The sequence below is a fragment of the Furipterus horrens genome, unplaced genomic scaffold (genome assembly GCF_987537825.1).
Source record: "Furipterus horrens unplaced genomic scaffold, mFurHor1.1.pri manual_scaffold_3, whole genome shotgun sequence".
NCBI classification, from domain to species: Eukaryota; Metazoa; Chordata; class Mammalia; order Chiroptera; family Furipteridae; genus Furipterus; species Furipterus horrens.
The window spans coordinates 169,479,881-169,507,105 of record NW_028327173.1 but is presented as its reverse complement, the minus strand read 5'-3'; the positions used below and the strand labels follow the sequence as shown (position 1 = coordinate 169,507,105).

Genomic DNA, 27,225 nt, shown 5'->3' with positions numbered 1-27,225 from the left:
GACTAGGGTTTTATTTCTTTGCATTTTATTATCCAGTTGGTATTCAAAGGCCAAATACTTAATCTGAAAATCTAGTTAAGTAAAAATTTTAAGATGAGTAGTTTCCTTCCTTCCTTTCACCAAGATAAAGTAGATTTGTTTCCTAAATAGGAATTCATGATTTAAATGAGTGGCCAGCTCCATTCTTTGCTTATAAGTCTGAACAACTTACTTGGTTATAGGATATACTAATAACTTTTTGTCTCTAGTCTCTTTCCCCAATCACCTTCTGCCCCCCCCCCCCCTCCGCTTCTCCTTGGGTAACCACCATTCTGTTGTCTGTACCTATGAGTTTCTTTTTGTTTGTTTTGTTAGTTTGTTACTTTTTGTTTTATATTCCACATATGAGCGAAATCATACAGTTTTTGTCCTTTTTTCATCTGGCATATTTCGCTTAGCATTGTACTTTCAAGATCATTCCATGTCACAAATGATAATATTGCATCTTTTTTATGGCTGGGCAGGATTCCCATGTGTGTGTGTGTGTGTGTGTATGTATCACATTTCTTTATCAAATCAGCCATGAAGTTGATGTGCATCCTTGGCTCCTGGCTTTGGCTGCATGTTCAGATCACCTTGGAAGCTGTTACCACTTAGGCTGTCCGGGCCTTGCCCAGACCCTTAGATCTGGCTTCAGGTCTAAAAAGATTACTCTGGTTGCTCTGTGGATAATAGCTGGTGGAGGTGAGCAGGAACCCAGAAGACCTCTTAGGAGGCTCTTGCAATAATTCCATGTGTGAAATAGTGGTGGCTCAGATCAGAACTGCAGCAATGGAAGGGGTGAGCAAAGGCTAGGGTACGGCTGTAGTTTGAGGAAGAGCCAGCATGATTTCCTGGTGTTTTGAGTGTGAAGTATGAGAGAAAGAGAGCAGTCAAGGATGACTCCAGGATTGGGGCCTGAGAAATTTGGAGGATAGCTTGCCATCTGCTGTGGCAAGGACACTATAGGTGAAGCAGACTTTGAGGAGCTGGATAAGAAATCAGTCATTCAGTTCTGGACATGTTAACTCAGAGGTGGCTACTTGACTTCCAAGTGGAGATGTCAGGTAGCCACCTGAAAGCTGGATAGATGTTTGGAGTTTGGCATACGCATGGCATTTAAAATTTGGAGCCTGGACTTCTGGTCAAGATGGAGGCATAGGTAGACACCCTTCACCTCCTCATGTAACCATAGAAAGAATTACAACCAGATCTCAAACAAATAACACCTAGAACCAGCAAAATTGAGCTGTATGGGAAGTTTGACAACAAGGATTTAAAGAAGCCACATTCATCCAGATGGCTAGGAGGGGCAGAGTCACAGGGACGGGTGGAGAGGTGGTGTAGTGGGGAGAGGTGGCAGCAGCGGAATGGAAGGTCCCACATTCACGCGTGGTGGGTGAAAACTGGGAAGGATACCTTGGGAGCGAGAGATTCCAGCCCCAGGCCAGACCACACAGCCCAGGATGCCAGCAACAGGAAGATAAATTCCCATTACCTCTGACTATAAAAAATCAATGGGGACTGGGTCAGTGGAAGAAACTGCCAGATTTTCACTGCTTAAAGGGCCCACATGGACTTAGAACATACGCAAACCTGCCCATTCTAGGTTTCACCACCAGGGTAGTAGCTGGAAGGGCTCCAGTCACACCTGGGAGGTGGGTAAAGTAACTGAAAATGAGCAAGTGCCGGGAAAACTTCTAGAAGCCAGGCAGCAACCATATCTCCTCTCTGAGACCTCCCCCAACACAGAGAGACAAAGTGATGAACCAGGTTTCCCACCCTGGCAATTTCCTAAGGCTCCGCCCCACACAATTTACAGGTGCCTTTTCTACCTAGGCCACACTACTAAGACAGGGAGTCAAAGCATCTCTACCAAATACTGTACATGGAAACAAACACAGGGAGGCTGCCAAATTGAGGAAACAAATAAATATGGCCCAAATGTAAGAATAGAACAAAACCCCAGAAAAAGAACTAAACAGAATGGAGACAGCCAACCTATCAGATGTAGAGTTCAAAACACTGGTAAAAAGGATGCTCAGAGAACTCATAGTATGGCAAAAGCATAAGGGAAGAAATGAAGGCTACACTAAGTGAAATAAAGAAAAATCCACAGGGAACCAACAATGAAGAGAAGGAAGCCAGATTCAACTCAACAATTTGTAACATAAGGAAGAACAGAAAGAAGAAACACGAATTGAAAAAAAAAAAAATGAGGATCTAAGACACAGAGGCAAACAAACACAGGAGCCTGTCAAGATGAAGAGACAGAGAAGTATGGCCCAAAAGGGGGAAATGGATCAAGGTTCCAGTGGGAGAAGTAAGCGACGAGGAGATAACCGACCTAACAGATTCAGAGTTCAAAACATTGGTGATAAAGATGCTCAAAGACTTGACAGATATGCTTAAGTATGGCAAACACATAAGGGAAGAAGTGAAGGCTATGCTAAATGAAACGAAGGAAGATCCACACAAAACAAATGGTGAAGAGAATGAAACAAGGGTTCAGATCAATGATTTGGAATATAAGGAAGAAAAAAAACAGCCAACCAGTACAGAATGGGGAAATAAGAATTGAAAAAAATTAGGAGAGGCTTAGGAACCTCTGGGACAACTTTAAATATGCCAACATCTGAATCATAGGGGTGCCAGAAGGAGAAGAGCAAGAGCAAGAAATCAAAAGCTTATGTGAAACAGTAATGAAGGAAAACTTCCCAAATTTGGCGAAGGAAATAGACATAAAAGTCCAGGAAGCACAGAAAGTCCCAAAGAAGCTAGACCCAAAGAGGACCATGCCAAGACACATCATAATTAAAATGCCAAAGGTTAAAGATAAAGAGAGAATCTTAAAAGCAGTAAGAGAAAAACAGAGTTACCTACAAAGGGGTGCCTATAAGACTATCAGCTGATTTCTCAAAAGAAATTTTGCAGGCAAGAAGTGACTGGCAAGAAGTATTCAATGTGATAAAAAGCAAGGACCTACAGCCAAGATTACTCTCTCCAGCAAAGCTATCATTTAAATGGAAGGACAGATAAAGTGCTTCCCAGACACAGCAAAGCTAAAGGAGTTCATCATCACCAGGCCACTATTACATGAAATGTTAAAGGGACTTATTTTAGAAAAAGAAGGTAAAAACTATGAACATTAAAAAGGAAGCAAATTCACAACTGTCAACAACTGAATCTAAAGCGAACAAACAAGCAAACTAAGCACACAACCAGAACAGGAACAGAATCATAAGTATGAAGATTAATCATAATGACTAATGATGGAATTTAAGCTGGGTAAAAAAGGGAGAAAGAGTATCAGTGGGGAGAGGTTCAGTGAAAAGATGCTAGTTTCAAGGTCTCAGTGGAGTTGAAGGATATTTGGGCTGAGATCAGAGAGGGAGTGATCTGGAAAGATGGGTGGTGGTCACGGTGTAGAATGCATGAAATTGAGATTATGGAGGGGTTGTGGTTATTGGTAATAGTAGGTCTTATGATCAAGGACATGGGAAGAATGGAAATTATCTAATAAGTTTGGAAAAACCAAAGCTCAGAAGGGATTAATTTGAATCTCTAGTTAGGGTATGACTAGGGTAAATATGAACTTGGTTTTCCAAATTCTAGACTGGTATAATTTAGGGACATTTCCTAAAGCTTAAAATAGTTAACCAGTTACAAATAAAATGAAAGCATTATTGAACATAGGAGGAGGTAATTTCTGGAATACATTATGCTAAAAGACGGTCCAGGCAGAAAACGGACATGGCTCACAAAGGGGCTACAAAGTTCTCGTGAATGACACTTTTACGTAACAGAAGTTAAGAAGGTATGTGGCCTACGTCGGCCTGCAAGCCAAGTGTCGCTGGTTCGATTCCCAGTCAGGGCACATGACTAGGTTGCACGTCAGGTACCCAGTTAGGGGCGTGAGTGAGAGGCAACCACACAGTGATGTTTCTAAAAATAAAATAAACAAATAAATAAATTATTTAAAAAAACAAAAGAAGGTATGTGGCCTAAACTTTTAAGACTTATCTTGGAGAGCAATTAGTTTTTCTTCCCAATATATTTTTCTATGCAATGTTTTTTTCTATTAAGTCTTGTACTGGCTGTGCTGACCCAGATTACATATTCTTAATTTTTATAGAATGTAATAAGGGGCATTGTTTTGTTTGGTATGCTAGTGTGTGTGAATTAGCCAGGTGGAGGCCTTTAGAAAGGAGAATCTCCATGCATCCATCTGGTATGATGTCTCTCACTTACAGATGGGAAAATGAGGCCTCAGGAAGGAGAGATGACTTGCCTATATTCACGCAGTGAGTTCAGTAACTAAGGTGGGACCAGAGGGCAGATATCTGACCAGGAGTGTTTTGTGCTTTTCCATTATAGTGTGTTGATTTACATTATTGGTTAGTTAGAGAAATGAGCACAGAGCAGTTACATAATTTGCCCAAGCTGCATGGGAAATTACTGAATTCATTCTCTATAGAATCCCATCAGTGTAGGTGTTCTGGCATGAGTAAGATTTTAATGAGACAACCTAGAAGTAATGATCATATCTGAGATTTTTAACTTTTTTGCTTATTGCATTTTAAGTAAATCCTTTTTTAAAGTCTGTCTGAAATGGTATTCATACTAATTCTATTCCATTGTTCTGTATTTAATCCAAAATACAGATAAGGCTTCTAGATAGTTAATATAGTAAATACATATGTTAGCTGAGTGAAAGATAGTGTATTTTAAATTGTTTTATCTACAATCATAACAGATTATTCTCTGCAGTCTAAGTGAAGACTTTTATTTGTACATAGTAGGTGCTCAATTAATGTGTTTTGGTTACTTAATTTCACATTGTAAAAGCAAACAGGTTATAATACTACAGCTGTAGGCAAATTATTCTAGAAAGAGATCTATAAATCTTCTTGATATGGGGACATAACTTATGGGTTAATTTATAACCTAGTTTTATATTCTTTGCTTTATCAATGTCTTGTTTTATAAGCTAAAGCATGCATTCTTAATGGGACATTATTGCCCTTAAAGGGGTGAAAATTGATTTGGGTGCAGGGAGACAAAAATGTTACTCTGTGTATAAAGCACAGATACTCATATAATATATAAACATATATATAGTATATCTGGTATTAATATTTCAGTGGGGAGGCTATGTCATGATTAGGATAAAAATGTCTAAAGAGGCCCAGAGGGGAGTGTGTGTCTCCAGTTTCTGGCACAGAGCTCCTACTATATAATACAGTAAATTAGTATTTGGTTTTTGTCTTGGCTCCTAAAACAGCTTCAGAGCAGTAACAGTGAAAAGTGTGTCTTTTGTTATTCAATAACAAGCCCCTTTCAACCACCCCTGAGTTGATATTAATGAAGTAACTTTTGGAAAGCCTCTGAGGATGGGGGCTGGTTGTGAGTGGTTTGAAACTTTCATCCCCAAGCCCTGATCTCCTGGGTGGGGAGAAGGGCTGGAGGTTGAGTTAATCACCAAGGTTATTAGTTCTGCCTACACAACGGAATCTCCATAAAACCCTAAGCAGTGGGGTTTGGAGAGTTTCCAGGATGGTGAACACATTGAGGTGTTGGGAGGGTGAGGTGCCCAGACACCTAGCTCTATGCAGCTCTTACATCTGGCTCTTTGTTGCTGAGTTAAATTTTTATATAATATGTTACTAATCTAATAAGTAAACTTCCTAAGTTCTGTGAGCTGTGGTAGCAAATTATCGAACTTGAGAAGGGGATTGTGAGAAACCCCAGTTTAGAGCCAGTTGGTCAGAAGTACAGGTGAGAACCTGATACTTGCGATTGGTGTCTCAAGTGGGATTTAGGGGGAGCGGGGAGAGTACTGAGCCCTTAACCTGGGGAGCCTGCACTAAATAACTCTGTGACAGAATTGAGTTAAATTGTAGGAAACCCAGTTGGTATCCTCCAAGCACTTGAACAGTTGCTTGGTGTGGAAAAACCCACGTATCTGGTGTCAGAATTGTTGGTTATAAATAGAGAAGGAAACAAATTTTTCCTTTAGGGGCCTTGTAGAAAAGGGTTGAGAAACACTGGATCTGGTTGTATATACTAAGCTCCGCCTTAGAGGAAATCCCCAGATATCATTGTATTCATTGTAAAGGTCAAACTTCTAGGGAAGTCAGAGTTTCCACTATATGCATTAAAGACATGACTTTAAAGTGGTCCCGGAAATGAAGTGGTCATGGGCCTTTACGATTGGACTGTGCATTTTAGATATCTCCATCCACATCAGTTTGCTCACAGTATAACCTTTCCTGTGCTGTCTCTTGCATTTCCTAGGCCTGAAACTCTGTGGCTGAAGGAAAGGAGTGTGGAGAACATCTCATACCTATCCTCAGCCCCTGTCAAAGCCAGGCTCATGGCTGTGGAGACCTACTATTTGGGTCTATCTTATCTAACAGTGTCCCCTTATTATCACCATGAAAGGAGGAACTATGGGTTGATGCTTTATGCCAAATGTGATAGATTTTAAAAGTTGATTCTTCCACTCTTTTGGTCTCTAGTGAGATTATCTTATCTTTCCATTTCTCTGGTGCGTCAGAAAGCCTAGTTGCAGAGTATTTGTTATCACTATTTGATCTAGGCATCATGTTCAGTACTGTGCCTTGAATGTAGGAGGCACTAGGTAAATAAGACTTGGTTTTAGGGGCACTAGGTAAGTAAGACTTGGTTTTAAGTTTAATTTACCCCAAGAACCCCATGCTAGGCTTTATCACCTGAGCACTGATGAAGGCCATGGGGGCTTTTAGTCTTTACTTATGGCTCTTGGATGCTCAGTAGGTTTTTCTACAAATACCACCACAGAGTGAAGGGCAACAAAGGGAAATTCTCTGATCTTTTATTGTTTCTAATCAGTGAAGGCAGGATTAGACTAAACAAATATTATAGAGTTGTCACTTTGGTTCCCCAGTGGTAAACAATAATTGTAGAGACTGAATTTCAAAAGCCCTGAGAGCATTTATCTATTATAGTTTGATCTCCAGCGATGCAGGTGGGGAAGGATTAAGTGGCATTTTTATAGTAGAAACAGTTCTTTCATATGATAGTTTTCTATTATAAATGAAAATAATTATTCTAGATCTATTAAGGTATGCTCCCCTGAATTTACTTGGTAATAAGATTCCAGGGCAGAAATCACAGATTCCAGTTGAAGGAATCATTTGCAACTTTTGTACGTAGCAGTGGCAAGAAACGAGCTCCAAAAACCCAAGGTCTGTCTACTTGATACCTGAAATGCACAGAGGGCTAGTGCCTATAATATAAATTGTTTTTTAAAAAGAGAGAGTAAGAAAATGTTTAAATAAAAATTTGATTTTTTTTTTCTTTTTTGAGAGGAAGAGAGGGAAAAAAAGAGAGGGAGAAATATCAAGAGAGAAACATCGATCAGTTGCCTCTTGCATGCACACCAACCAGGGACCAAACCCACAAGCCAGGCCTGTGCCCTGACCGAGAATCGAACAGGCAACCTTTCTTTCTCTTTGTGGGACGGCGCCCAGCCAACTGAGCTACACAGGTCAGGGCTAAAATTGGAATTTAATGTTACAGAAAATAAAATATCAAATTACTGAGAGGAAGAATGGTTACTGAAGAGGGTTCTAGGTTCTAGTGTGGTCTGTCTTTTACTAGGTGATCAAATAAATAAGATATATACTGATTTCTGTGTGTGTAGGAGGCATAATTTGGGGACAGTGGTTGTGTTGTAAGAGAAAAAGGGGAAGAGGCAATTGTGAAAAATTAGAGAAGATGGAAGGGAATAAATGTGTGAGTAAAATGGAGAGACTTTGTTTTAAGAAACAGTGCCCCAGATTGTCCTTAAGCAAATGAATGGCGGGAAATTTCTTCAGATTAGTCACTATGGAGGCCCTTGCAGGCCTCCTGTGCCACCTTGCAGAATATTTTTGGTAGTCTTGCTTTGGAATTATTTTTAGAGCTGGTTATGAACCACACATTAAAAAAGGCATTTTCTTCATGGTGAAGTCTTGTTTCATTGCTCTCATTATTCCCCTCACTTGGTTCTGAATGATATTTTGACTTGATTCTAAACGTTCCTTTGAGGATTTTCAAGAGTGTGCTTAAGGCTCTGTAGATTGGACTTCACAATGGGAGCATTACTGGAATTAGTGTAAAGCCTTTCTTTAGGAGACCTTTGGAAAAGACAATACTCATTTTGATGTTAGTTCACTTTATTAAGAATTTGGGTACGTGCGCACATAGAGAAAAAGACTAGGAGGACGTACACCAAAGTGTTAATTGGCATCTTTGGTGATTTAATTTTCTTCTTTATAATTTTTTCCATTTTCCAAATTTTCTACAATGAACATATCCTTTACAATCATGAAAAAGAGAAAACATAGTCGGATTCCCCTCTGCTCAGGTTCATTACATGCTCAAGGACTGGCAGGAGCAATGGCTGACTTGTTGAGCAGGTGTCCCAGATGCCATAGAAAGACCCTGGTTTGCTTTTCCTGGATCCTGAACTGGATACAGTGCTTACGCCCGTTTCTCTAAATAAGTGCTGTTTTTAATAACGTACATCAGAGTTTCAAGAAGTAGTTAGTAAAAGAGACTAAATTGGTTCTACTTTTATTTCAAAAACATTTTAATTTATCAAGCAGAAGTGGAATGTGAAATTAAAGTGTAGGCTTATTTCCTTAATACAAGTGAAATCATTTCTGATGAAGTACTGCTTAAAATAAGTTTTTATGTAAATAGTATGGTGTGACTTAAAAATATTCAAAAATAGGTACAGTTTCTCTATTTACATTGAAATATATTAGCTGTGGTTATGGTAAGTTTGGTCATGTTTATCACATGGATGACAAAGAAAATATTTTGTGGGGAGAGAAAGGGGATGTAAAGAGATCTTAAAATATGGAGAAAGCTTAAACTTATGGTGATGCCAAGTAATTGTGGCTTTAAAGAAATAAAAGCTGAAATATGAACGCAGAAAATATATAATAGGTCATCTAAGGTGTTTTGGGACTGTGTTCATAGAAATTTTTAATATTGTGAGCAGTATATGTAAGTTGGAAGTAAAAACATCTCTTCAGCTAATGGGTACAGGCTCTTTCAGATGAGGCTGTCAGGAGATACGTCAGCATCTCTGCTGCGGACTTAGCACCATGTTGGGAGCTGTGGAAGGCAAAGAACCCTTAGCTATTGTCTGTGTGTGCAAGGAGTTTATAATATAGTTAAGGATGGCAGATAGACTTCAGGCAAGTATTTATACTAGCATTTCTCTCAAAGCCTAACTGAATAATAAAGACGAAAAAAAAAAGGCACTGTGGGAGAAGTGGTTATAAGCTAAAATAATCTAGAGAAATTTTCCAGAATAGGGGGGGAGGATATTTATAATTTGACAGGAGGTAAGGTGGAATCTCTTAAATGCTTTTACTCTCTTTTTTTCATTGACTATATTTTCAAGAAATGACTTAAAAACTGAATTTTAGCCCAAAATTTCCTGTCCTCATTAGTAGAACGGTATCAGTGGTTCTCAAATTGGAGGTAGTTTTGTGTTTTGCGCACCCCCAACTCTGGGGACGTATGATAGTGCTATAGGCATTTGGTGGGTATAGGGGTTCACAGGACTTACCCTGCCACCCGCATATGCACACAACGAAGCCTCAGATGTCAGTAGTGCTGAGATTGAGGAACCCTTGTCTACCTGTGCTTGAGGGACAGCAAGAGGATACTGAGTCCTAACCACCTGGGGCTGCCACTAGTTTTATGCGACTGATGCCTCCAGGAGCTTTGGGGCTGGGCTGGGATCAGTTACTGAGAAGCATTGAAATGGTATATGATTCAGTCCTGAGCTTAGTTCATTTGAAATCAGTCTAAACCAGGGATATAATGAAAGATTAATACTGATAAAAAGAGAACTATATGTGAATAAAAAGACACTTTGGCGTTTGACCCAAGTTTGTGTCATATCCAACATTTGTATATTAAGCATTGACTGTCTCAACTTTGGTTCTGGGCTTAATAGAAAGAGTTAGGAATTTAGAATCAGAGTTCTGGATTTCATGTTCAGGTTCTAGCTATGTGACCTTGGACAAGTTATTTAATATCTCTGAGTTACAGTTTACTCTGTAAAAAAGAATAATAAAATAAATCCTCTGTAAACTAAAGGAGATAAATGTTGATTTCTATTTGTGTGTAATAGGCTTATTTTGGTTGTTGAGAGGATTAAAGAAACATATGTTTAGTACTGAGAATGTTAGCTTGCACATACAGGGTGGGGCAAAAGTAAGCTTACAGTTGTTCATATGGAAATACAACAATTAATAAATAATAATACAAAAATAAGCTGTTTTAGGTACACACAACTGTAAGCCTGCTTTGCCCCACCGTGTAGCTGGTACTCAATAAATGTTAGCTATTATGACTATTAATCCTTACAATAGTTCTGCAAGGTATAAGTGTGGTTATACCCTCCGCATAAATGTAGTGAGGAGGTACAGAGAGGGCATAAGTTGTGTAAGACCACATAGTAAGTAGAACTAGGATTCAAATCAATGCCTTTATTTATTTTCAAATTCATATGCTTATATTCCTTTGATAAAATAGTGAAGAGCAGAAAAATCAGAAGGAAAATAAATTTTTTTAGAATGACTTTGCCCTTTCCCCATACTAAATTTTCCTTTTGCCTAGATTTTTAATTCTCTAAATGTCTCATGGAATGCCTGACAAATTGCTGTGTGAAATGAATTTTGTTTCTAAAATAACAGTGTGCCTTTAGATTTGTAAAGAGATAGGCACATAATTTCATATATTTAATTTTTTTAACTTTTATTTAAAAATAAATGTTAAAAGCTCCTCCCAAGGTTTGAGAATCTCTTACTTTAAATCTTTATTCTAGAGGCTATAGTTTTGTTTCTGACACTTCCTGGAAGAATTCTATGCTAATGACCAGCACCACTGGATTTTTTTTTTTTTTAACGATACTGTCATTTTTACCTGTTGTTCCATGGGTGCCAATTTACTAGCTTGCTGAAACTGAATTACATGTCTTTAAAACCAGAGTTTGATATACCTGCTATGCCTTTCAGAGTAAGTTACTTAACAGCTTCCTCTTTGTAGAAGAATCAGTTGAGTAGGTGGATTAATTTATTCCTTCCTATTCTAGTATTTTGTGGCATCAATAGAACCAGAGATACTACAGCTAATTTCAATAACTATCTACTAAAAGAATAAATTCTTCTTACTAAGGATATTTCCATGCCATGAATCCTGCAGAGAAAAATCTGGCAAACAAGGAGAGATTTATGTAATCCTTTTCTATAAGAAGGATAGTTTTACAGTGGTGCATATGGGCAGAATTTTGCTAAACATTGAACTAAGCAAAACTGGGCGTTTCTTTAAAATTCTAAGTGTATGAAATAAAATCCAAGAACTTTGAGAAACATTAATGTGCAAGCAACCTACTTTGGATAAACAAAAATGAATTGTTTTACTAATCGTGAAAATTTATGTGTTTCTAAACTTCCTTAAAATATAAGCAGTAGGAACATAGTGAACTCTTTTGTTAACTAAATCCTCCATTGTTTATAAGAAAATACTGAGCAAAAGTCCTTCCAGCTTATTTTAATTAGCCCAAAACCTGGATTATAAACTCAAGTCATTTGTGAACCTTAAAAGGATTCTGAAATTTAAGGTTCTTATTTTTTTCTCTATTAAGTAATTTTTTACAATATCTAATCCCAGCTAACTCAAACTTACTGTCAAGAAAAGAGAAAGAATGCCTCATTACTTTATAAAATCACCAACTTCTAGAGCAGAATGGACTTTAACAACCGTGTATAGCAACCCTTTTATTTTACAGGACAGAAAATTAAGGCACAGAAAGACCGATTAATTTGTCCAAGATTGCGCTGGTAGGCAGAGCCAGGAAATAAATCCAGGCTTTCTGACCCAGCCCAGTTCTCTTCCCATTATTCTGACTTTTTCATAATTTTGAAAAATTGGGGCATTCATTTTTTTGTTGTGGTAAAATATAGTTAGCACATAATCATTAAATTAAAAACAAATCTCTTTGAATAGGTAAACACATGAACGTGAAATGAAAGTTAAAATATACACAGAACTTTACAGTGCACAGTGACAAGACCAACTCCCTCCAACTCCTGTCCATCCCATGCCCCGCCGACGCCCCTCCTCGGAGGCAGCCACTGTAAACAACGAGGCATTTTAAATAGACTGCTTTGGTCTAATAACATGCCCATGCTGACATGACTGCATTTTTCTTCATGGATTGTAGTCTGGCTTGCCAAGTTTAGGAAATGCCCAACAGAGGAAAAACATAAGCTGTGGAATTGGAATATGGAGAGATTTATTAATTGGATTTGAAAATTACCCTAAATCCAAGTTATTTTCAGTAATAGAAGTAAGTGCTCTCTTACAGCAGTACTCTTACTCAGATAATAGTAATGCCTCTTGTACAAAGGGCCTAAGGTATTTTATAAGAGCCCTCACGGATCCTCACGAAATGAAATCTCTGAGTGTTGCATAATTGCATACAACTGCTATAAGGCCTATAGCACATTGGCCCGAAGGAAAGAAATATGCTAATGTTTGACTTAACCTCCCCAGTCTCTGAAACCCCCCATGTGGGATACCACGTGCACCTGCTTCTCAGCCTCTGAGCCTCCGAGGCCCACCTCAGTGAAACCTCAGGGCCTTGGGGCGGGGGCTCACCCGGCATTTGGCCTGGGAGTTCCTCTCAGAGTGAGCAAGCTGGGTGAGGAGGTGAAAGGGGGCTCTAGGACTGTGTGTGCACCTGGGGCCCTGCTGCCACAGTTGAGGGTGTGGAGCAGGAAAAGCAGCTGGCAGCGGCTGGCTTTCAGAACTGAAAGTTTCGGTACTGGGTTAAGAGCCACGTGCAGCAGGGAGGCTAGGCTATTGCCCACGCGGTGAGCTGCCGGGCTGGGGCAAGCTGCAGCTCTAGACCCAGGACACCACACGCTGGCTTCATCCTATTTTAAAAGGCAAATCTCCCCCAAGCAAAAAGAAGGAAGGAAAGAGGACGGAGACTGTGAGTGGTTCTCTGTGACACCTCTGGGTGTCTGAGCACCTGACAACAGTTTCACCTGGCAGGGGAGAGGGTATGGGACGTTTGGTGGGTTAAAGAGAGAATGGATTCAGGAAGAGATAGGGAGAGGAAAGGCAAGGCAGGAGGATGTTGTCTTTTTGAGAGTTTTTGACTTCCATACTGTTAGTCTCTTGAAATGTAGGTTTCGCGTTCCACTCTGCAACAGTGTTTTGTTATGTTTTGTTTTCAGTTTCCCTGATCTGAAGATTTCTAGAGTATTGGGTGAAAGTTCAGGTTCTTTGGTCTCTGTCCCAGAGATTCTGCCTCAGTCTGAAGTAGGGAGCATATTGCCTACTGAATACTGGGGTAGTTTTAACAAGTGTCCAGGGGATTTTAGGGAGCATTATCAGATCGGGACTGGAACCTTTACTTCTATCAGTTCTAGATGTTCTGCTCTAGATTTGTCCATTGCAAATACAAATATCGAGAGTATTGGGAGCCTTAACTGAAAGTGGCCCATTTACAAGGTCTGTCCAGAAGGTGTCCAGCCATGTGATATGAAAAATAGGGACATTTATTGAAGAAGATACAAGAAACATTGTACATAGGACAATGACACCTCAGTCCCCTTCAAGGTAGGGCCTATGGGACCTCACATAGTTCTTCCAGTCGCCACCAGCTGCTCCATCATATATTCCTGAATCTCATTGGCAGTCTGAGATCTCTTTCCTTTCAAAGGTGATTTTAGTTTTGGGAAAAGCCGAAGTCACAGGGCGCCAAATCTGGGCTGTAGTGGGGCTGAATCACCTGGGTGATTGAAGTTTTGCCAGAAAACTTTGTATGAGATGTTATGTATGAACGGGCAGGTTGACATGATGAAGCTGCCAGTCACCAGTTGCCCATAGCTGTGGCCTTCTGAATCATCCAAAGAGTTTCCGCAGAGGAACATTCAAGCTTAACGCAAAACTTGATGCAGATTCGTTGCTCTGCTTATTCAGTCATTTTGAATGCAACATCCACACAGTACACATGCTCACTCAACAGGTCTACTGCCCCCACTGACTAGTACAGTGAAGTCATCATTGTTCACACATGTCCATTCCAGTCCACTCTCCTTGGTTGCTAGGTTACATCGATGTTGTGCAAACTGTTCTCATTATATTAACAATGGCTGGACTTTTTCTGGACAGACCTCATGTCTAATCAAAATTAGAGCTTTACTTCAAAAAAGCATGCATGTTCCTCTTCAGTTTAAAACATTGGAATATTATAAGTTCACAGTTACTATTAAACATCAATGCTATTAATCTTTGCAAACAGAACTGAGTGACCTTTTATTATGTTTGACCTGGACTAATACTCTGATTTCTTAAAATTATTCAGAATTTGGAGAGTATGGTAATTGGTAGTAAGTATGTTTTATAGTTAGAACTTTTATAAGGAGAAAATAACCGTTGTTTCATCATCAGAGTCATCACAGTCATTTTCACAATTTAAAGTGTAAATTAAAAATTTTCAGTGATTGTATTTTTTCTTTTCAGATAGGAACCAAGGCTTTAGCCTTCTCAGCTCATTGGCTGGAGCGAACCATAGCATTGGGTCAGCAGACACCTGCCACTCAGAGGTAAAGATTCTTCCTTGATCTTTTCTCTTCTTTGGCTTTAATTTCTCCTAGTAATTGTGCATCTTTACATCATTTATCATTTTTTTCTTTCCACTTAAGAAGTGGCAGAGAATATCAAAAATAAATAAAAGGAGAGTCTAAAACAGTCCTCTTGTGCCTGGTACCAGTTGAGAGAAGGGTGCCTCAGCCTCAGATCAGTGAGCCCTTTCAAGATGTTTGCAGTGTGGGTTGTTTCATGTCTGCTCGCTAGGTTGCCTTTTAACCCTTTGAGTGCCGTGTGTAATTCGAAATTTGGATCAACATGAGAAAAAGTTATATCAATATATAACTGAGGTACAAAAAAAGAGAACAAAACAAAGTATGAATTATTCCATTGTTATTTACATCTATAGCCATCGAAAAAAGAGTCACTGGGAGCAACGCTGGCACTTTTGGGAAAATTTGTCAGCATCGCTCACAGTGACGTTGGCACTCAAAGGGTTAAAAAGTGCTAGGGTTTCCTTTAGGCATAAAGTTACCTCCCGGTCTTTAAATATAAAATTAAATCATGGTTCTTATTCAGTACTTCCTGTGTGCGAGGTCCTGTACAAATCTGAGGCAAGATCCTTGCCCTCAAGGACCTTATTAGACTGATTTCAATACTCCATCCTTAAGGACTTTGGACCAGATTTACATTGGTCAACATGCTGGAACACAGGGCATGGTAGATGGTGCCACATTGTCTTCTCAGGCATCTTCTTCATCAGTCTCTGAGCTGTTTGTGATAGGATCATGTTTATTTTCACATTTCAAAACATGGATCTTAAACAAAACAAATAATAAGTTTTAATAGTAGCAAAATCATGACACCTGTTAATTTTTTCTTGAGGAAAAATACTCCTGAATTAGTGCATTTGTAGCTGTTTTATTTTTTTTATGTGATGTCGAGCTTTCTTCCGTCTCTCCTTGTCTCTAGCTCCTACTACTGCTTCTCTAAAGCCAGCCAGTGGGGGGAAGTGTGAGCCTTTTGGATTTAGTTCTGAAGTAACCTGCTATCGAATTATTGCTTGTGTGTATTTTGCTCAACAGCAGCCCTGTTTGCCAGCAGCAGATAGGACTGCATCCCTCTTGGATCATCGGGGTGGGGCAGCTAACACAGCAGACGTTCAGGCTGATAGCGTCGTGGGTAAGTTCTTCCTTTGGCTGCCAAGAGACTGCTCTGTAGAACTTGTAGTAGTCAGTGTACCAGGGAATAAATCATCCAGGGGAAACTGACTTTATATGTAGATAAGGGAAGAAAATGTGAACCTTGCGATGGCTGTCAGAAAAAAGAGGGAGAATAAATACATTACAAATCTGTGGGTATCATTTTTCTCTGTGATTCTCTTAGCAGGACCGTGACTCAGGTCATCTTAGCTAAAACTGCAGAACCAGGTGGTGAAACAGCTTTACACATCTATATTCCACAGTTTTTTCATAGTATGGGTTGGCCAAAGAGTTCATTTAGTTTTTTTTCCATAAAAGAAAAGACATATTTTTCATTTTCACCAACAACTTCATTGATTTGGATATTTTGAGTATGTCAGCTATCTCCCACGTGGTAGAACATTGATCGTTCTCAATTGATGCCTCAATTTGATCGCTATCAACTTCAACTGGTCAACCTGACCAGGGAGCATCATCCAGCGGGAAACCTCCAGCACGGAACTTTGCAAACCACTTCTGACACATTTGATCAGTCCCAGCACCTTCTCCACACTGCACAGATTTTTTTTTTTACATTTCAGTTGCATTTTTACCTTTCTTGAAATAATAAAGCATACTATGCCAAAAATGTTGCATATTTTCTTCCATCTTCAATATTAAAATGGCTACACAAAAATTCACCAATTTTGCTTAAGTTTTTTTTTTTTTTTTACTGCATACTGATATGAAAGCTGGCACAATACAATCTAACAAAAATTGTTTTGAATGAAGTTAAAGACAACTAAGTGCTATTGGAGCCATCTTATGGAAAAAGCCAAATGAACTTTTTGGCCAACCCAATATTTAACAATACTCAGAATTGATAACAAGAATAATACAACTTTATAAGCCCTTTTACATTCTTTTAAAGTTTTTTTATATCCACTTTCTCATTTGATAACGAAGTTAGGTAGAAAAGTTATTTTACAGAAATGACAGTGAGGCCCAGAGTGGTTCAGTAACTCATCCAAAGGTTCTAACGAGAAGATCCTGGAACTGAAACTAGAATCTGGTCTGTTGTCCGAAAGCCAGGAAGCCCAGGAGCTTAACTGTAAGTGCTATTTTGTTAGGGAGCTATGGGCATCTCCACTTTCTCATTATCCCACAGAGGGGCCCTGTGTAGTAATCAATTTTTAAAAGCATTTTTCCCTGATAATAATATAATCCATATAGAAAACTCAAGTGATTGTTTATTGTATATCTATTAAGTTAGGAGAATTGAAAAAGGAAAACTATAAAAAAGTAAAAACCACACATCTTATATTTAATATAGTTATAATATACATGAGGACCAGAGAAGGAAAACTCTGACTCCAAAAAACCTCCGCTGCCTTGCGGCATACCTCTTCAGGGAAAGGCTAAGGGAGTAAACCCCGACAGAAAATCCGGAGCCGGAGTCCCTAAGGCGGTTTGACGTTGTAGTCAACACCGGCAACTCCTGCGGCGCACCTAAAGCCAAGCTGTATTGACTCCGTCTTTCCCTTGGACCCTTCAGCTGCGAAGAGAGGGGGGGTCTGCTGCATGGGCAACAGCAGACCCTCCATATCACCCTGCCCAGGCTCTGTAGCTTCAGCTTCACTGGAGAGGACACTCCAGCGTCATCGCAAGATGTCGATTCAACACGGGAGGAGACAGATACCGTGTCACTCCCGAGTCGGACTGCACAGCCATTCTCGGCGGTGCAGATAGACTCTTAAGAAGCTACACCATCGTCTCTCGAGACGGACGGCTGCCGACGACGATTAAGAAGAAAAAAATACATATAATCTCTTCTTTCTAGTTTTAAGTTCAATCTTGTCCTTTCAATTGAATCCTTTCTGTAGGCTTTTTAGAACTGAGGTATAACTGGCATGCAATATTATATTAGTTTCAGCTGACTTTTAAACCTGCCAAAGTCCCTTTTATGAAAACAGACAATTAACCACACTGAAGAAGGTGGTTAAGACAAGAACTAACCTAAGTAATTTGGGAAAACAGGATACTGACTGGGTATCATAAGGCTAAAAACAAAAAGAACTGATAAAAAATACTGTACTTTGCTTAATAAATTTGATTCTCATAGGAACATGGGTTAGAAATTCTCAAATTATATATATTTACATATATTATGGTTAAAAATTAAGAAAATAAAATGTAAAGAGAGCTAGGTTTTCTCACTGTCAGAGAAAGAAGTTACAAATAAGGAAAGGGAAGATGGGATGAACCCTTTGGTACTAGACTGAAATTGAAGGTATCAGTACGGACACATGGTTTTTATAAGTGTATGTAGTTAGAGCAATAGAGAAATATAGATGTGTGTGTGCACGTGTTAGTATATATATATATATATATTCCCTAGATCCATCCACTGAGAGTGCCTAGAAGCGACAATGCTTCAATAGCAATGGACATACTTAGCACTTGGGTCTTGGTTTCTAAATACTATTCTCCAAAAAGGTACCAGGGCTACTTGGAGAAGTGATGATTCCAGGGCTGGGGCAGAAAAAAGGCAGGGTAAACCTGGAGTATCTCATGGTACCAGAAAGTAAGAAACTGCTCAAAAAAGAATGGGGATATGTTGAAAAGGCAGAGGACCCAACCTGAAAGAGCTAAAGCTGAAATAATCTGACCAGAAAAATAAATCAGTGCAGTATTGGGTTATAACCCACGGAAAAAAATAAATATTCATGTATCCATACTAATATAAGTAAATAATAGAATAAACAAAACAATAACTGGGAAAGAAAGGGCTGTGTCTACTTACAGAAGAATTCCAGTTACTAAATGTAGAAGGAATGAGGGAAATAGAAAATCACCATTAGTCAGTCACACACCACAGGAATAGTTGTTGCAGTCCAGATCCACTGATGGATATTAAAATTCATAGAAGAAAATTTGAGAAGAAACATGATGTTTGCCTAGTCTAAAAGTATTTCTCCTAAGATATTTATTTATTAAAAGGGGAAGATAGTAACTTTATACCAGAAAAAGCCAGCAGATAATACTTCAAGTGATAAAGATGATCTCACAGTACTAAGACATATTGACATTATTTCCCCCTGATATGCACTGAATGGGCACTCGCTTTTGTTCTGTTTTTGCCAAAAGCGAATAACCTCAATCTAATTAAAAAAAAAAAAAAAAAATTAGACAAACCCAAATCAAGGGACATTATATAAAATAACTGCCCAAGACACTTCAAAAGTGTCTCAAGTCATAAAAAGATGAGGAAAGACTAAGGAACTGACAGAAATTGCAGAAGACTAAGGAGATTCAAGAGCTGTGCAGGATCCTGGAGCAGAGGGAAGGATTTTAGTGGAAAAGCTGATGGAGTTTGAATGAAGTCTATAGTTTAGCTGATAGCACTACACCATTATTAACTTCTTGACATTTATAATTATAATGTGGTTATATAAGATATTACCATTAAGAGAAGGTGGGTGAAGGGGATATACTATTTTTGTAACTTTTTTGTAAGACTAAAATTATTTCAAAAATTTTTTTAAAAAGGCGAAACCAAACCAACAGAAGTGAAACACTTTAACTCTATGTTTTCCTCCTTCTGTACTAAACTCACCCCACTCACTCCTCATTGTACTCCCATCTAACTTTTGCTTCCACTGCCCACTAAACCAGCTCACCGACAACCTCCAAACCACTGAATCTAATAGACGTCTTCCAGTTTTCATGCTGGCCCTTTGGCAGCATTCGATACTATGGATCAATCCCTTTTGAGACAATATCTTCTCTTGACTCACCCAACACGTCCTAGTTGGGTGATTTTCCTACTTCCCTGAATACAGTATTCCTTCCTTCTTTGGAAGATTACCCTTTTTTACCTAGTCTTTAAATATTGCCATTCCTCAATGCTCCACTTAAACTCCTCTTCCAAATCTGTATTTAAGCAGAAAGTGATTCTATCCATGTTCACAGTTAACTTACCATGTACACACAGATAAATCACAAATTTTTATCTCTAGCCCTATCTGCCAGCTGCCAACATGACATGCTCATTGAACTAAAGCAAATTTATTAATCAAAATGCATTTTAACACCAAATTATCTGTATGACATTGTAGTAGATGCAAAGAATTATAAATTATTGTCCTTGTCTTTAAGGCGCTTACAGTCTAGAAATGCAGAGATAGGCCTCCTGGAATGGTTAAGGTTGTGGGCTTGAGTCCTGGATAACTGTGTTCAAATCATGCTCTACCGCTAGTAATGCGATGACCTGGAGTACGTTATTTAGCCTCCACGGGCCTGAGTTCCCCCTTCTGTAAAATAGGGGTTAACGGATCTTTCCTTACAATGCTGTGGCAAGAATTAAATAGAATGGCGTAAGTTAAAGCACTCTGGTGCAGACACAAAGTAAACTCTCTTACTGTAGTCATATTTATTACAGTAACAACGGTGGAGAGGTGCCAGAATACAAAATAGCATATGCCAGTGCCAAGAGAGTTCCGTAAATGTTAAGTGTGGGGTGAGTCCAGAGGAAGGAGACCTGTGAGCTGGGATGGCCAGGGAGGACATCCTAGAGGTGGTCAGCCTGGAGTGGAGGATGAGTTAAAATTCTGATTAAAAATAAATTTTGATAATGAGGCAACCTTCTACGGTGGAAATAGTAAAGGATTTGAAGAAGGAGAACAGGAATTTAAATCAAGTTTACCTCTGAATAGTTATAATTTTAAATGAATTCATTTGTAAACCCAGGTTTCTTCATGTTCCAATTATGGACAGTGATATCTCTCCTAACCACCTTATGTGGTTGTCAGCAGTAGATGTGGAAATATTTGGTGTACAGTTAAATGTGGTATAAATGTCAGGCACTTATTGCTGAACCAGTGTACATTAGTGGAGAGCGTGGCCTATAGTGTTGCAAACACCTGAGTCCAAATCCAAGGTCACACTTACTAGTTGTGACCTTCAGCAAGTCACTTCAACACAGAGCTCGTTTTCTTGTCTCTAAAATGGAAACCACATGCCTCACCTCGTCACAATGCTATAACTGTTCATCTGTGAGGGCCCACTAGTAGCCAAACAGGGTCAAGGACCACGATCTCTGAAGCTGGTACCCAGGGCACTCATTCAGCGCTGGCTTTCATCAAAGCCAGGATTGATTGCCTTAGGATTCTGTGTATTTAGCACATATATAAATAACGTGTGACAATGTGACAAATCCTTATTTCAGATCCCATGTTAGATCTGGATATTCAAGAATTAGCCAGTCTTACTACGGGCGGAGGAGATTTGGAGAATTTTGAAAGACTGTTTTCAAAGTTAAAGGAAATGAAAGGTAATCGGACCCATTGTGCCTGACACGTTCCCATATTGGTGCTCCTGGGTTTTATATGGCAGGACTTTATTTTGTAACTGTTGGTTAGATTCTGTGCTCTGCTGTCAGCTGTCTTGAGAAACTTAGCTACTGGGGGCCTGTGCCATCCTCTGATGGCAAAAATTCCCTGGGGAAAATTTTCCTCTTCCTTTATTCTCTTTCCTCTTATTTCCCGTTCTTCTCTTGCCTCTGTTTCTTTCAGTGTGTCTCATTTACAAGGAATCAGTGAGATCCCTCCCAGTTTATTCCCATCATCCCCATCTGGAGAACCTGGAAGACTTACACTTCCTAACCGCTGTAATGACTACACCATAAACATGTCTTTGAAACCCATCTCCCGCCTTCTAGTGTTAGAGCATCCAAACACTCGAGGTTCTCTTGTGCTATTAGACGAATTTCTTAAGATATATTTTCCCCCTAGACAAGGCTGCGACGCTTCCTCACGAGCAGAGAAAGTTGCATGCAGAAAAGGTGAGACCGTCAGTCAGGTATTTCCTGAGTACCTACAAAAGTCTGGTGCTATGAGAATTATGGCACTTATTTATTAATTATACGTTTTTACTTCTAAAGTGTCTTAGTGTGAACTTTTCATTGGCTTTTTACTTATAACTAATCGAATATTTATACAGTAGTAATTTAGTTGCTGCAGTCAAACCACGATTTTTCAAATGTATGTTGTGTGACATGGAACTTCGTTGAGACGCAGGATGTTTGCCCTCCTTTCTGTTGGGCTGGAAAACTCTTAGCTGTTTTGTTATTACCAGCATAGCACATGTTCTTGGCAGGAAACAAGGAAACATACATGGTTTATGGTATGCTATTGTATGAATGTGTCATAATCTATCCAGTTCCTTTTGGACAGTTAGGTCATATGCGTGCATTTTTTTTCTTCTATAAATAGTGAAGCTGTGCATAGCCTTACACATCACCATTGTGTACAACTCTTATATCCTAAGTATAAATTCCTACAGGTAGAACTCCTGGGTCAGGATAGTCAAGGGCTTTGATCTATGTTGCCAGAGGGCTGGAGGACAAGGTATAGAATTTTAGATCTTAATCAGTTCAAAGTATGACATGAAATGAGCTGAAATTTAGCTGTCGGCTAAAATGTGTCACGTGTTTCTCTCCACAGGTTGCCAAAGCCTTCTGGATGGCAATCGGGGGAGACAGAGATGAGATTGAAGGCCTTTCATCTGATGAAGAACACTAAAATTATTCATGCTAGGGTTTGCCAACAAAGATGCTCTCTCTACCTGAGATACTTCCTTCCTCAACCCAGTTATATTTTGTTGAACTTTCCATCATCGTGTTGGCCACCTGACGTGTTTATAGGGTTTCCTTAATTTTAGTTTTTAGTAGAGGGTTAAGGAGAAAGTTTCTGTCCCTCAGTGTATTGTAAGGGAGTGAGGCGTATAATGACAGTAAGGACTGAGAATTTTTCAAGTTTACTTTTTTCTAGGAATGGGAGTGGAGTGAGAGGCTCAGAGGTCTGTGTGATTTGCCCAAGTTAAAGAAGAAGAAAACCACTAAGCCATTCTTAGTCAACCTTTTAAGTAGCATCCCTGTATTCCCCCTTGATTGCCGCAAATGAGGAGCTTGTGCCCCCTTTCCTGGGTGTTCTGGACTTCGTACTTCTCAGGAGCTTGCTGCTCTGAGCTTCGATGCTTTTGGTGGGAAGAAAGGAAGCAGCTGCCAATTTGATTTGTGCTGTAGTGTATGTGGGGCAGATGAGTGGCCCTCAGGTTAGTCTCTAGCTAAAAAGAAGAAATCACTTCTGGGCATTTCAATTAAAATATAGAGCCTGAGCTCACGCTATAAAGTATTGAAAAGCCAGTGTGAATTTCTAGACTATAATAGATGAGGGAAAGGTTTCCTACTCTGATAGGGGGAGGGAGGGGTGGCATGTGTGTAAGAGACAGAGAAACTTCCCTAACTCCATGTCTGGGCCACCGGAACAGTATGCGATCACATCCTGAGATTATAGCATTAGTATTATCACAGAGAAACTCTTCTTTCTTGAGTTCTCTTGAGATGTCGGAGGTGTGTTGTCACACTTGATACGCTCACAAGAAGGCAGGCTTCCTCCTCCTTCTCTCTGAAAGAAAAGCAGAGGTCGCTGCCAAAACAGTAACACTGAGAGGTGAGTGAGTGGGCAAGGACGTGAGTGCCTGAGTACCTTGTGTTACTTCCCGGGCCGACTGGTCAGCCCCACGGGAACTGATCAGCAGAGGGAAAGTTGCCAAAGGAAGAGTGGGAAATAGCAAATAAACCACCACTGAGGTGGTCCCTGCCATGGCTATAAACGGCACTGCACCCTGAGTGGGATGGCGCCAGCACGTGGGCTGAGAACTGCTTTTCGGTCTACTGTGCTCACCAGCAGGAACAGGTTTCAGGCTCCTCTGTGTACCGTCCTCCAGGCACCGCAGACTGGGAGACACATGGCCCAAGGCCGGGGAGGCTCCCGGTGCCTGGCCCGGACGGCATGTGGTGGGAGTTGTCAGTGAGCGGAGCATTCAGGAAGGGCCATTTCAGGGAACTGTGGAGGTTGTCTTGCTTGGAGACTCTTTTTTTTTTTTAAAACTATTCTGAAGGATTGAGTGACTAGTTTAACACCAATCCATCAGTATTTCTTTGAGATGACTGCATCAGCCATTCATTAGGAATGTAAGGGACGTTGGCTCCCTGTTGCAAAATGAAAGGTGGAACATGCTTTGCTTAAAACATGAGAGGTGTCAGAAAGTACATTAGGATCACATCATGGTGAGAGAAAACAGACTAGGAAAAGCTGTGAACTTAATTCTGTGGGTTAAACAAAGCCAGATGATTAAAATGTGATTTGTTTCTGAAGTCTGCTAATGTGTATTGTTACGATTTTGTTGTTTAGTAGAGGATGCATGTGAGGGAAGCCTGCCCTCCTTCACTGGGTTAGGTAGATACCATATTGGCCCCTTCTAGGGGAAATGTGGACTGAAAGTATCCAGTGGTATCTCCTAAAGGCCCAGGTGAAGAAGAGTGATCATGAGCTAATAGTGCAATAAAACTTACAATCTATCTAAAGTAACCTCTGTACGTGCTATCACAAGTTATTATGAACTGTCCATCTGGGATTTAAAAGAGATTTGGCCTCCCCTCCCTCCCTTAAACATTTCTCTATTTGTGTAACATTGTCCGGCACATAGTAGGCCCTTAATTTTGGTTTGTATCTGTATTTGATAATTGGATGAATATGATCACAAAGTTTAAAGGCCATGAATGCTGGAAGGTAGGAGAGAGACAAGAATAAACTTTTTCCCTGAGAAAACCATGTGTTATGTAATAATTTTAGAGTGATGAAGACATAGATATTTTTATAATTTTAAAATATGTTATCCTGCCAGAGTATGAAAAGATTGACAGAACCAGTTTGCTTACTCTCTATTTATAGAACTTGGCTACATCTAATTCAGCGAAGCTGGAGATTCAGGGAAGCTAGACTTAGATGGCTGAGTAATATGGAATGTGATTCAAGGACCATGGAGCATGTCAGGCCATTACTGCAAACTGCTTACAACACATGAAATGTGATCTATGGCCAACTTCAAGTTCCCATTGTGAGAGGAGGGGATAAACATGTTTGCCATGGCTGATATCGGGTCCCCTTAACCTTGGTCCAGCCTCCTAACAACGACCATAGAGAGAGCACATGGAGTGCCCCTTGCCCTGCCTTGGCCTGCCATGGACAAACAATCTTAGAAGAATCACTGTCTAAGGGTAAGATGAGAGCTCCATGAGCTATTCTGAGCTTGAGTGTTTGCTGATGCAGAGCTAAATTTAGCCAGCATGTGTCTAGTGTGGTCAGAGGTCCTGATTCATTGAACCCTCTGATTGATGGAGACAGAGTTCCCAGAGAATGCTGTAATGAGTTACAGTTGCCCTTCGCCCCCCGCTCCCCAAATTTAAAAATAGATAAGACAATTCAGCTACAGCATTCTGTCATTAAATATTAAATTTTTTTAAAGGATTGTAGGTGAAGAAAGTGTAAAATATCTAGTCAAGTGTACCCACCTTAGTACAGGATTAGCTTGAAAACATCACCCTATTAACTTCCTCGTAATTTCTGTTTCATAAAAGCAGCGTGCTGACTGTGCAGGGCAAAGTCTAGTTTGGATTTAGACTCCAAGTTTAGTTTAGTGATCCACACTTCCACCTTTGGCATATAAGCTCTTATAGAAAGAGTCTTAGAAATTCTTAAGTTTTATATTTTGGGCATTTCCTATGTGCCTGTTACTGAGTGTGTGTGTTACAGTTCTAGTAGAGGTAATGTCTGGCTCTATTCTGAGGTGTTCTGATTTGCAGAATGCAGAATAGCAGTAAGAGCAACAGTGTGGGCTTTTTGTTGGAACACCACTGAGCACATTCAAGCTCTTACACTTCTACTTTGTTTTCAATTGGGAAAGTATCGATTCAAAACGTGGACTTAATGGTTATTACTGCATCTTTGAAACCACAGGTTTAGCGAGAAAAAAAAACTTTTTTTCTCTAGACCTCTTAATATCTGTGTGTATATGTTGATTGACTCAAATATTCTCTTCCCATAACTACAAATCTGGGAGGCACAAAAAGGTCACATACAGCAGTTCATGACCAGTCTCCCTGAGCCTGTGAACTATCATTGTCTCTCCCCTTTCTCTTAGCAACCATGTGGCTTTAGTGCTACAAAAATGTGGGTTAAGTGAGACCTGGGGTAGGAACTGTATGAAACAGCTGCATAATTTAGGAGAGAGAAAAAAAGAGTCTCTTCATCTGAGCCCAAGGACTTGGTCTGCATCAATCGTGCCACTCCATGTAGTTCTCAGGAAGTCATAAATAGTGAAGTTAGAAGACCTCAGAGGTGAGAAAAAGCAACTAACCATTCCTTTAACCTGCTGAAACAAGGATCCAGGGTCCAGCCAACACTGCCTGGGAACTTTCTTAGTGCCAGACTGCTGGTTGCGGCAGAGGCTGCGCACCTGGTAAGGATGTGGATTCTCTGTGCTAGGAGCTCATGGTTCAGCTCGGGTGGGAGGAGGGGACAAGCAAGAGGAGGGCACAGACGGTAGGACGGTGGGCAGAATTGCTGTGGGAAGGAGAGCAGAGTGGGTTGGGAGGAGCATGAAACAGTCTTGGAGCGGTGGCTCTCAAACTTGCGCCTACAGCAGAATCACCTGGAGGGCCCCACCCCCGTTTCTGATTCAGAGGTCTAGGGCAGGACCTCACCAGAACATGTGTTTCTAATGTCCCAGGTGATACCGATGTTGCTGGCCAGTGACCACGCTTCGAGACCCACAGAGTTAGAGGAAGTGGTGCTTGAATTGAGCTGGAAGGATAAGAATTTGGGCAGACAGGTGGTGGCAGGAAAATTCTTAGTGGAAGTTACGACGTGAACAAAGGTATGGAGGTAAAGCAAGGGGTTATGTGGGGAAAACCCCAGTAGTCCAGTAAGAGATGTGGTGGCAGGTAAGGATGGAATGATGCTGGAGAGAACCTTGAAGTCCTACTTTGTGGAGTATGTGCTTACTACGAAGTTGAGGAGCCAAGAGGTTTGGAGAAGAAAAGACATTTAACCATAATTACATTCCAGGGAAACCTGGCAGTGGTATTAGCCAGTGTAAATTGATTAGCACTGTGTGCCTGGAGAGCTGTGTTGAGAAGGATTCTGAGGCTGAGAATGGGCCCAGCACTGTGATGAGTGGTTATTACCATGGACAGTGAAATAGAGAACAGTGTGATTCTGTTCCTGTTTGCCCTCTCTAGACAGGAGAATACTGGGGTATCTATGATAAAAGGTAATCAGGAATATTTTGGTCACATTCCTTCAGCTATATATAAGGATTGCTATTGAATAGCACAGTGGAAATGGATGCAGAAGATATTTCTAAGGTAGAACTACTAGATATGGGCTCTAATTGATTCATTGATTTAATAAAAGTATGTGGTGGCCAAAGGAAGTCGGATATAAGATATAAACTCTGCTCTCAAGAAACT

The 27,225-nt window shown here is 40.0% G+C and overlaps 1 protein-coding gene across 5 annotated transcripts in view; it reads left to right on the top strand.

The window, feature by feature from the left end:
• The window catches only part of AAGAB (alpha and gamma adaptin binding protein), a 49,164-nt gene extending 26,515 nt beyond the window's left edge, over positions 1 to 22,649 (top strand). Inside the window, exons 6-10 of one of the 5 annotated variants that reach the window (XM_090270826.1) lie at positions 14,605 to 14,687; positions 15,756 to 15,852; positions 21,079 to 21,183; positions 21,571 to 21,693; positions 22,355 to 22,649. In XM_090270826.1, the coding sequence (XP_090126952.1) occupies positions 14,605 to 14,687; positions 15,756 to 15,852; positions 21,079 to 21,183; positions 21,571 to 21,693; positions 22,355 to 22,398 (452 nt within the window). In that variant the 3' untranslated portion in view covers positions 22,399 to 22,649. Of the gene's footprint in view, positions 1 to 14,604; positions 14,688 to 15,755; positions 15,853 to 21,078; positions 21,184 to 21,424; positions 21,694 to 22,354 lie in introns of those variants that run through there. The other 4 variants (XM_090270823.1, XM_090270822.1, XM_090270825.1 and 1 more) reach the window with 4 other exon arrangements.
• The last annotated feature ends 4,576 nt before the right edge of the window (positions 22,650 to 27,225 follow it).